Source organism: Trachypithecus francoisi, unplaced genomic scaffold (assembly GCF_009764315.1).
Source record: "Trachypithecus francoisi isolate TF-2019V2 unplaced genomic scaffold, Tfra_2.0 Lachesis_group2, whole genome shotgun sequence".
Lineage (NCBI taxonomy): Eukaryota > Metazoa > Chordata > Mammalia > Primates > Cercopithecidae > Trachypithecus > Trachypithecus francoisi.
This window is the reverse complement of record NW_022681465.1, coordinates 40,529,850-40,541,967: the sequence shown is the minus strand read 5'-3', so window position 1 is coordinate 40,541,967 and position 12,118 is coordinate 40,529,850. Positions and strand designations below refer to the sequence as shown.

The 12,118-nt window shown below is 33.7% G+C and overlaps 1 protein-coding gene and 1 non-coding gene across 6 annotated transcripts in view; one reads left to right on the top strand and one right to left on the bottom strand.

The window, feature by feature from the left end:
* TTC37 (tetratricopeptide repeat domain 37) overlaps positions 1-12,118 on the bottom strand; it is a 98,820-nt gene that overhangs the window by 59,824 nt on the left and 26,878 nt on the right. For all 5 annotated transcript variants that reach the window (XM_033179097.1, XM_033179096.1, XM_033179099.1 and 2 more), the window contains 9 exons: positions 11,488-11,589; positions 10,503-10,642; positions 8,068-8,154; positions 7,878-7,981; positions 6,947-7,073; positions 6,138-6,317; positions 5,692-5,816; positions 4,508-4,761; positions 3,172-3,274 (listed from right to left, as the gene is read on the bottom strand). In XM_033179097.1, the coding sequence (XP_033034988.1) occupies positions 3,172-3,274; positions 4,508-4,761; positions 5,692-5,816; positions 6,138-6,317; positions 6,947-7,073; positions 7,878-7,981; positions 8,068-8,154; positions 10,503-10,642; positions 11,488-11,589 (1,222 nt within the window). The remainder of the gene's footprint in view (positions 1-3,171; positions 3,275-4,507; positions 4,762-5,691; positions 5,817-6,137; positions 6,318-6,946; positions 7,074-7,877; positions 7,982-8,067; positions 8,155-10,502; positions 10,643-11,487; positions 11,590-12,118) is intronic.
* Positions 3,826-3,932, top strand: LOC117066208. Its single transcript, XR_004430195.1, has one exon. It is a non-coding gene; the product is annotated as a U6 spliceosomal RNA (small nuclear RNA).

The following is a 12,118-nucleotide window of genomic DNA, read 5'->3' as shown; positions in this document are numbered from 1 at the left end:
TTTTTTTGGTTACTCTTCACCATTTTTATTAGAAGTAGCAGCAATCACACAAATAAATAAATAAGTTTTCCAGGACCAATTTTCTTTTAATACTAAAATGTTAAAATTATGCTTTTTGTGTTTAAGCAATGACCAAGGTAGTAAAGTTCGTAACTCTCTTACAACTGACCATTGTAAACTCAGGTTTTTGCTTTTAGATCTTCTCTCATGCTGTGTAGTTTTGACTATGTCCCCACAAAGTTCATGAGTTGGGAACTCAATCTCCAGGGCAACAATGTTGAGAAGTAGGACCTTTAAGAGGTGATTATGTCATGAGGGCTCTGTCCCCCAAATGGATTAAAACTGTTATTGTAAGAATGGGTTAGTTGTCACAGGAGTGAGCTCCTGATAAAAGGGTAGGTTCAGTTCCATTTTTTTTCTCTTGCATTCTGCCCTTCTGCCATAGGATGACCCTCACCGAGATGCCAGCACCACGCTCCTGGACTTATCAGCCTCCAGAACCAAGTCAAATAAACTTCTATTCTTTGTAAATTAACTAGTCTGTGGTATTCTGTTATGGCAACAAAAAAATCAATGAAGACACCTCAAATAAAATGTACCAAATATACTTGGTAAGATCTGAAAGATTTTTATAAATTTTATTTTTTAATTGGCATAACTATATATATATATATATTCATGGGGTACAGAGATTTTTTGATACATATAATGTATTGTGATCATATCAGGGTAATTAGCATATTAATAATCTCAAACATTTATCATTTCTTTGTGTTAGGAATGTTCATTATCCTTCTAGCTATTTGAAACTATATATTATTGTTAACTATAGTCATCCTACAGTGCTACAGAACACTAGAACTTATTCCTTGTACCTAGCCATAATTTTGTGTCCTTTAACAAATACTACCCCTATATCCCTTTCCCCTACCCTTCCTAGCTTCTAATATCCTCTGTTCTACTTTTTACTTCTATGAGATCAATTTTTTTTTTAGCTTTCACATATGAGTAAGCACATATGGTGCTTAACTTTCTGTTCCTGGCTTATTTCATTTAACATAATGTCCTCCAGTTCTATCCAAGTTGCCTTAAATGATAGAATTTCATTCTTTTTTATGGCTGAATAGTATTCCATTGTATATAAATACCATATTTTCTTTATCCATTCATCTGTTGTTGACTATCTAGGTTGATTACATATCTCGACTATTGTGAATAGTGCTGCAATTAACATGAGGGTACAGATGTCTCTTTGATATAATGATTTTCTTTCCTTTGGATAAGTTCCCAGTAGTGGGATTGCTGGATCATATGGTCTTTCTACTTGCAGTTTTTTGAGAAAACTCCATACTGTTCTCCACAGTGGCTATACTAGTTTGCATTCCCATAAACCATATGAGTTCCCTCTTCTCCACATCCTTGCCAACCTTTATTTTTTGTCTTTTGAATAACAGACATCCTAACTGGGGTGAGATGATACCTTACTGTGGTTTTGATTTGCATTTTCCTGATGATTGGTGATGCTGAATATTAATACCCTGAGACCAAAAAAAAAAAACACAAAAATCTAAACATAAAAATCTGAAGAACTGTATTTATTGAAACAAGAGCAGACTGAATGAACAAGCTCAAAAAGCAAAGAGAAATATTAATTATGGTGACAGAGGGCAATTCCTTTTAGAATGAGAAAAACTTCAGCTATACATTTCTCTTCATTTTTCTCTTCTCAAGATCTTATAAATAAAACATGGCAATTTCATTTAAGCCAAGTCTCAATAATCAGCTATCACAAGCTGCTATGTTACTGGCAGATGGATAAGCAGATGGAACATTTTTCATAGCCTTTTCTACTCATGGAGTCCAGCCAAAAATCATTTTCCAATGTCTTCCTAAGAAATAATATTAATTATTGTGGTCATGACTAAAAGCCTACTGAGAATCAGAAGGGCAATACGATTTGGAGTTCCTTTGCCTAAATATCTTAGCAAAATTTCTAAGATTGACAGCAAAAAATGAAAAAAGAGGGGAAAAGTAAAACAGAGGCAATTTTAACAGCCTAAATTCTTATTTTAAGTTCAATAAAAATAAAATATAAATTGAAGCAACTTATATCACTCTTACACAATAATTGTGATAGTATTAATGCCTTGTAATTCTGGAAGCAAATATACATTTGGAGATGATAATTGTTTTATATGCCACCTTCTAATGGGTTATGTTACATGTTATCCAGAATAACATATTCTAGGCTCAGGAAGGCAGTATTTATAGCTAAGGTACTGTCACCCAAAGGTTCACATTTACTCTTAAATACCAGTTCAAATAAAGCATGCCCTTTACACAGTACCCTTCTCTTTAGAAAGAACTATATTATGTGAGGCTTGAAAAGAAGGAATAAAATTCAGTGAGATAAAAAAGGGTTAGTTTTCATTTCATATTTGGTTCATATGAAAAGCAATTCTGGAACAACCAATAAATAGAAAACAGAGTAGAAACCAAGCAGGAAAGTAAGGAAAGTAGAAGATGTTTAAGAGTTATAAAAAATTCAAATGTACATCTAACTCATGGACTTTTGGAAGTCACCTACCACATATAACACTTTTTCTGACCTAACAAATGAATTCACAGTTCTATAAAATGCCAAATCCACTAGAAATTTTCTGATTCCTTCCTTGTTATTAGACAATCACTTTTTTCCTTCACAGTTTCTCTTCAGAAGCAATCGAATTGTCATTTCCCCTTACCTTCAACACCTACTAATAATCCTACAACTGGCTCTTACCACTGAATGTAAAGTGTATTGGGCACCTACAGCCCTATTTCCCAATTGGTTCCAATTAAAGATACTCATTTCCAGGCCTACTGAAAGAGAACACTAACACATGGTGTCAGAGCTGCTGCTCCACAAGCAGACTGCTCCTTCCTTCCTATTCTTTCCTATGCATCTAGGATGCCAGCCACTACTAAAAGCAGAAGAAATTACATCTGTTTCCCCAAGTGCAAAATTAATACAACATGTATGTTACAGAATTAATTGGCTTGTCTGTTATTCTTTATGTCTGACATTCTGAGTAATTGCTATATCTAGCAGAATACATAAAATGATCTTCTAAATTTGGCTTCATTATAATATTACAAAAATAAACAATAAATAATAAGAATAATACGAACCAAGTAAAATATTCCAGTGCTTTTTCTATGTAGTCTACAGCTTTTCCATCAAGATAATCAACTAAAGCTTCTTTTGCCATCATAAGATGGCATTCACCCAAACCTAAAATCAGGTAAGTTGGTCACTGTTATTAAAACACATAAACACTTAAAATGAACTTCAAATACATTTATTGGTGTTATTTTAAAGCACTTTCCAGAAAATAAAACTTAATGGTATGTTATAAAATTATCTTAAAGCATGATCCTACATCGATTCAATAAGAAATTCAAATGGAAGAGTTCTGTTGGAGTAAATAAACACGCACTAGAAGTTATTAAAAAGTTATCTATGGAACTCAAGAATTTCCTTGTCTTTGGGCAAGTTACCTGCTAAAACTTTGGCTACAAAAATGCGGATATTATCTGTATGTTACTCTCCATCATATTACCACTTATTAACTATTGTGAAACAAGATATGATCTTTTTATATTAAAATCTGTATAGCAAGCTATACTATAAGAATTAAATGAAATAGTGATTTCCTAAAGTGCCTAGTAAAGATTTCATAAATGTGAGTTCTCCTTCTCTTGAGGAAAGTTTTACAAAATTTAAAAAAAAGTTTCAAGCCCTAAGTTATTTGTCACTTACAATATACTATTTACACTATTTATGTGCTCACTTCAGCAGCACATATACCAAAACTTGAATGATAAAAAGAAGATTAGCATGGCTACTGAGGAAGGACGACACAAAAATTTGTCAAGTGTTCTTTAAAAAAAAAAAAACAGAAAAACAAACAGTTTCTTTAAAAAAAAGAAGAAGGAAATGGAGGAGAGTAAGCACATATAATGAGCTCCCAGTTTTTTAATACAATCATTAAAAATGTAGGTTATATATGGATGGTGGTATTTTATTTTATATTACCAAAAATAACTTAGATAACTCTAAAACAAAGCAAGTTGTCTCTAAAGTTTAAAAAAATTTTATTGAGCTTATATAACTTACAAAGTAATGAAAGGTATTAAGATATTCTGGAGACATAATGAATTAATTATCAAAATGTAAGAATAGGGAAACATGTTTTAGAGATCGTTTTTTAGATCTAATAGTTATACTGTTTGTCTACAAGTTAAATCTCTATCCTATTACTATTTATTAACTTATGAAACAAGATTTGATCTTTTTATATTCAAATTTATATAAGTTATACTGAAAGAGGTTCATACTGAATGCTTGCTGTTGACTAAAGAAGTCCTTTTTTCAAGTTATTCAATACATTTAGGCAGGAAATCTACTCAAAGATTTTATACTTCAGGATCATAAAAGTCAAAGGAGCTATTAAAAATAAATTACCTTTTAAAGCAGGCACATAATCTTCTGTCTTTTTAATGATCATCTGGTATTGAGCTACAGCCTCCTTATATTTGCCTAGGATTTGCTGTATTGCTGCAACCTTAAACACACTGTATGTGGATTCTGGGTTCAGCTCACTGGCTTTTGTGAAGGACTTCAAAGCTGTTGTGTAGCCTCCTCTGCTTAAGTATGCCTCTCCTAATGATTCCCAACAATTGAAGTCCTTTGGGTCTGCTCTTAATGCTGCCTGTAAACTAAAATTTTAAAAAACCGTAAGAGAACTAAAAGTTATGGAACTATCTCCAAATCTGAAAGGAAAATATAAAATAAATAATTCAAGTAATTGAATTACATACATACCTATGGCTCCTTCTACTTATAAAAGTGCTATTTAAAGTAGGTAAATCTGTTCCTTTTATGATTAATTTTTTTAATACTAAGAAATGTTATTTTAATTTTGGAACAAATAAGAATAAAATGCTTTTTTTGAAAAAGTGCTGAACAAAATTTCTTTTCCTTCATTATCTCAAAGAACTCGAGTTTTCTATCCTACCAGGACAGGTGTCCATCTCAGTTTGTCTCATCAGTCCATAATCCCCCACCAGCAATCCTTTTACCAAACAGAAATACCACAGTTTAAATACGGAAACAATAGGCATGCTTTAAATATCTGATCAGATTCCGTTTCCGTGAAAATGCCTGTACTCCAGATACTAACATAAACCAGAAACAACTTTATCTTGATCCAAATACATTTATTTACAAAGTACTGTTCAAACCAAATGACTCAAATTGATCATATATGAGCTGCTCCCAATGCCCTTTAAGCTGCCAAATGTCTCCCTTGCCAAAAACAATGTATGCCAGCAGAACAATAAAGATATGTACCTCAGCTTCTCATCACTAAAATTTCTATTGAGAACTACTATACATATTTATTAAGACTTCAGTTCACTAATCTGGCTATCTCCTCAACAACAGGACATCATTTAATCCATCTCTGCAATTCCACTGCCCTACAGACAATAAACACCAATAAATCATAAAGTAATTTTGTTATTTCTTCTCTCAAAATACAACCCGGTAAGAGACAATCTGTAAAGTTCATTTGGGGTATAAATAATGCTTAATTTAAGGAACGTTATGTTTGTCTAACATAGTTTAAATACAGTAAGGTGCCTTACTCGGCCACTGCTTGAGAATGCTGACCAGCTTTCAAATAGTATAGTCCTCGCCTAAGCCAGGCCCATTTTGCCGTTCCAGCACTTGCCTTTTGAGTTACTGTTGTTAGGATAGCTAAAGCAGTTTCCTAATAGGAAGAAAATACTAATATTAGATATATTGAACATTATACAAAGAACGCTCATGTAAAGTACACAAATATATTTTCATTTCCCACTTCTGATTTTTTAAACTTACAGTGGTATACGCCAAACTACAGTTTCAACAATAAGTGGTTAGTAATTTAATATCCACCAATGGAAAAAAATTTTACTTATAAGAGGCAAAAATATTTATATTGCACCTATAGAAAAAAAACTAATAGCTTTCAAATATACATATATAAAAATATTTTCATTTATATACTCAGGATAAAAAAACAAAAAGCAAAAGTGCTTATTAGACATACCATATCTTCAAGCTCCACACTTAAGTCAACCGCTGCAGCTCCAGATTCAGCATCAGTGTCATCTAATTCAAAGGCTTTCCTATAACATCCACGAGCTCTGTTTTTATCTCCCACTACATCTCTATAATAATGACCTAAATAGTAGAAAACTTTGCCCATATATGTATCCAGTCTTGCAGCCTTTGAAATAAATATTGATAATACCAGGACATTAAAAGTTCATTTAATGAATATCTTTACAAATACAGAAGATAAATACACAGATTAAAGAAAAAAGAAATAATTTCATTAAACATACAAAAATATACCAAAAATCCTTTAATGTAAGATTTAAAACAGACAGGAAAGCTGTCCTTCACTGCTTATAGAAAGTAAACGGAAGTATAAAAATATTTTCTTTTTTGGTAAAGGAAATGTGAAATTAGAGCTGTTACTGAATTAATCTGCTCTTACAAGTCAAGATAAGAATGCATGACTTATAGATGTGAAACATCTAAAAAAACAGGAATTTAAACATCTAACTTGTATGCTCATAAAACTACAGTGAAAATTACCTAAAAAGTATTGTTTACCAGAGATAATTATGTCTCGTTTTCTAGAACACATGCTTCTTAAAAAGTAATTTTTACATTTTATGTTTTAATTTTTTCCTTGAAAACCCGTATAACACCATCACAAAACCTTACGTACGAAAGATAAAGCACAAAAAACAGTTCAGTAAGGAGTAATTGCAACTAACTTACATGATTATTATTTATGATTTTATAATGCCATTTCAACTAGGAATTGAATTGCAGCACTTGCTTTACCTTCAGAAAGTGGGTAAGAGCCTTTGTTTTATCTTTTCTTGTCTCTTCACCCATGAACCAGTATGTTAATCCAAGTTGGTAATGATATTCTGCAACTTCAGTATCTTTCTCAAGAGCTGTCTGAAAACTAAGTCACCAAAGGGTAATAAAAAGAAATAGTAAAATAAATATACAAACATACACACACAATATAGGCAACTCCTAGTTGGAACAATCAAAGTTTGAGTGATTCAGAGGTGCCAAATTAGAAACAAATCATTATTTTAGGATTTATATTATCACCAGGAAAGAAGTGATTTGTTTTTGAAGAGGAGTTTCAAAACGCACAGTGACCTTTTAGCACTACCATGTGCTAAGTGTTCAGACTATACTGAACATTACATCTGCTTAGTGAACATGATGATCAGCTAATTAGATTTTTTTTTGTTTTTTTTGAGTCTGAGTCTTGCTCTGTCACCCAGGCTGGAGTGCAGTGGAGTGGTCCTGGCTCACTGCAATCTCTACCTCCCAGGTTCAAGCAATTCTCGTGCCTCAGCCTCCTGAATAGCTGGGACTACAGGCATGTGCCACCACACCCAGCTACTTTTTGTATTTTTAGTAGAGATGGCATTTTGTCATGTTGCCCAGGCTGGTCTTGAACTCCTGGGCTTAAGAGATCACCTGCCTTGGCCTCCCAAAGTGCTGGGATTACAGGTGTGAGCCACCACGCCCAGCCAAGATCAGCTAATTAGATTTGAAACCCATCGTGTAATTTTTTATAGCTACTGTACAACATGCTAAATACATTTCTTAAAAATACTAAAACTTAAAGCCTACAAAGATCAAATTCATACAAAATCAAATCTTCATCAAGCCTACTCATTTTGAATTTTTGAGAAATACAAAAAAACTAAGATGTAAATGGTTCTATGAGCTATCTATATATCCTTACCATTTTTCTGCTTGTAGATAGTCCTTTTTGGTGAAATGAATCAAAGCCTCAAGGGCATGAACTTCAGCTAGGTCAGGGTAAGAAGAGAGAAGGTCTTCCATAATCTATAAAGTAGACACCTGTCAATTCCATACCCAAATAAAAATGACTTTTAACTCAAAAAATGCTCAGTGTGAATAAAAAAGCCAACCTTTGTAGCTTCATCTAATGAACCTTTGTTCCGATAGGCCAAGCTTTTGAGAACCAAAAGTCCTGGGATATTATCTGCATCAGAAATCTAGAAAATAATTGTGAAGAACTGCTATAAATGTCCTTCAACACAACCACAGCAATGTTTGCTTTAATAAAAGAATGAACACAGAAAAGCAGGATCCTAATAGAATAAAGAAATAGAGGTCCTGATTTCTATCACTACTAACACATCTTCACTCTTTATAACCTTTTTATTAGGGAAAATCTCATATACATAAAAAAATTACAGAAACTAGTATAATAAACCCACATGTACCTATCATCCAGCCACAAAACCACAAACTCACAAGCAATCATTTTTTTCATCTATACCTCCACCAATTTTACCACACTTCTGCTCAGATTATTTTGACACAAATCCCAGATATTGTAATTTTTATCTGTAATACTTCAGTATCTATATCTAAAAGTTCATTTCTAAGTTACATAACCACATTACTATTATCATACTTAAAACCAACAAACATCCTTAACATTATCAAATTTCTCAGTTTTCTCATAAAATATTTGAACAATTTTAAAAATCAAAATCCAAAGAAGATATACACATTTCAACTGACTGATATGCCTTAAGTCTCTTTTAATCAATAAGGCCCCCTTCCTCTTTTTTTCTTCCTTAAAATTTAACTGTTGAAAAATATGGCCTATTTGTCACAGTTTCTCAGTCTGGATTTTGCTAAATGCATTCTCAAGGTGTTTAACATGTTCCTTGGTTCCCTGTATTTTCTGTATATTAGTAGTTGGATTTAGAGGTTTGAAGATTCCCAATGATACCTTAGGTCTTCAGGTGTATTTGCACTTGTTTGTGTCTGATTGTCTTTTTTTTTCTTTTTTTTTTTTGAGACAGAGTCTTGCTTCAATGCCCAAGCTGGAGTGCAATGGTGTGATCTTGACTTGCAACTTCTGCTTTCTGGCTTCAAGTGATTCTCCTGCCTCAGCCTCCCAAGTAGCTGGGATTACAGGTGCACACCACCAAGCCTGACTAATTTTTGTATTTTTAGTAGAGATGGGGTTTCACCATATTGGCCAGGCTGGTCTTAAACTCCTGACCTCAAGTGATCTGCCTGCCTCGGCCTCCCAAAGTGTTGGGATTAGAGGAATGAGACACTGTGCCCAGCTTGATTGTCTTTTTGTGATGTTAGTAGCCACTAACCCTTGACACCTAGATCTACTAATTCACTGAGGATTGCAAAATGGTGATTTTCTGTCATCTTCTCTTATTAGACAGAATACTTCAACAAAGACACATTTCTCCTCCCTTCATTATTTCATTATCCTGAGGAATGATTCAGATAGAAAAGGCAGGATAAATGCCTTTATTCTTCACAGTTGAGTTTTTAGCATCCTCCCAAAGATTTGTTTTCTTGAGGACATTTGCTGATTTGTTTTCTGTATCATCATGAACACATGGATTTAACATATTTGATGTGTTTCAATATACCACATTAGTAATGCCCTCTTTAGCCAGTAAGAATCTCTTTATGCTAGCTCCTGAGCCCTTTTGTAGTCTGAGCCCTTTTATAGTTTCTTGCTTTCTAGCAAGACAAGGTGTTCTTGGTTCATCTTGTACATTTTCTATCTCAGACCTAGACTCTGCTAGTTCTCCAAACTAGCAGTTGTTTGTCTTTTTGTAAAAACATTATTTGAAAAACCTTTATAAAGCATTCACACAAAATACACTATTGGTGGGACAGCAAAAAGAAAACAAGAAAATATTAATTCTTGAAGGATGATGACAACGGTTCTGATTTCAAAGAAATATTATGAAATACAAAGCCCTTTGAAATATATAAAACTGATTTAAAAACTCAATTTTAATTTTAGACCAGTAGTAACTTTTTACCTGACAAAAATCTTTAGGGTATAATGTTATAATTCTTAATTTACCAGTTATAGTTTTTTTAGTATGGAATTTCAAATTGCTTGAACTCAAAACACTAAGAAATTGGTTTCATTATGAAATATCAAACTTTCTTTGAATGAAACAAACATTCTGTACCATGAAGCTAACAGTGTCCTTAATTATTCTTGTCAAATCTGCAGAATATTTCCTGGAGGAAAAAATTTAGAATCTCAAATTAATAATAATCAAGTAGCAATAACCTAAGAGGGCAACAGGAAGAAAGGAGAATGAAGTCTAGAACTAAAGAAATAGTCTTATATGATAGGTACTGTAAGTCCTTAATCAAAAGGCAAACAAATGACTCTAGAAGTTCCCAAAAGTATGAATGACTTAGGAAGTGCAGATGTGGTGAATTCATACCTCTAACACAAAATCTGTATAAGTAAATATTCGTGGTAGGCATAGAGTGGTTGTTGCCTGGTTGACTGGAAATCTAACTAGAGTTGAAGAAACAAACTTGGTAAGACTACCTGATCAAGAGTACGAATTGCTTCCTCTGCAGAGTCATTATCTGAGAGTTTAATCAAAGCCTCTGCTTTCAAACGAAGACAAAGATTCCTCTGATAAAGATGGTCACCAGACGCACCAAGATTATCTATGATCTTCAGAGCTGACAAAATTAAGGGTATCCAAATGAAGACAGCCATATCACTTCAGTTTTTTTTCTTTTTTAAGGATGACATATAATAAATTGCAGATACAATAAGCATAAATTTCCAAAACAATATACATGAAGAATAACTCAAGGTTGAATATAAATTCTTCCCTGAATTCCTTATGGAAAGACCTGAATTTAAAACAGAGCATATCTGAATTTAAAACCTCTCTCTTCACACAACATATAATAAAACTGAACATCCTAAAAAATGACAATGACTATCTATATCTGCTAAACAATAAAGGTTAGCCCATAACCAAAGCACCTGTAACAAATATAAGAAATAAAGATACTGGAAGGGGAAAGCAGCCGAATTAGAATGGACCAAGGTGAACTATTTCTCAGTTACAGAGGGCAAGCTACCAGGTGGGTCAGAAACAGTGAACCACTTTCATGATTTCCTGTCCCCACCCCTCACCCTGTCACATTCAAATAGGCTCCCAAGATGCCTAAGGTTTCCCCTCTCTATATCTGAGAAATTAAGAACTCGTATGTCTTGGACACACCAGAAACTTCCTTGTTACAAAGACAGAGGACCTCCACACCCAAGCCTAAACTGACTATGTCAATATGCCAAATGCAAGAAAATTTTGCTAAATATTCATTGCCAGTTTAAAAATAAACACACTAGTATACACACATGCAGACTTTCATTTAACCTCAGAGAAATTAAAATGAGCAATTTAAAATAAAAAATACAGCATTTTGGTTTTTAAAATCACTATCTTTGTCCTTTAAGATAAAAACAAATAGGGTTGGTCACCCTTATGTGTCAACCCAAAAGGTATCAAAAATACCTTGACTGCATGAAAGAATAGCTTCTTTAGGTCTATGCATTTTGACTTGGGCTTCTGCCAGATGATACCATCCACTTGTGCAGACAGGGCTTTCTTTTAACCCTAAAAGGATAAAAACAACCACAAAAACCAAGGTTTCTGTGACTACGTAGATGAATGGCACCATTGCCTACTCTCCAAATCAGACTCCTCCCCTCTTCATCTCTGGTATCTTATCAGTCACCAAGTCACACTGATTCTCTGCCTCAATTCATTCCCCTCCATACATCTTTCTCCATCTCTACCAACACCACTTCAGTTCAGACCTCAACCATCTTTATCCCAAATCACGGCAAGTGCTTGCCATCCACCCCAATGCATTCTTTACACTGTAGCTAGAGTATCTCTAAAAATACAAATCAGATTATAACATTCCCCTGCTAAAAATCTTTTACTGAGTCCCCACTGTTGTCAGGATAATGTGCAACCTACTTACCAAGGTTTTGCTAGGCCCTTCTACTATTTCACTTGTTGTCCCCTCCTGTGCATACACTTCATTCTCAAACTCTGGTGAACTACCTGCAGTTCTCTGAACAACAGCCTCTTAGTTCAGGCTATTTCAGAGATTCATCTCTGCCTAAAACGTTCCTTC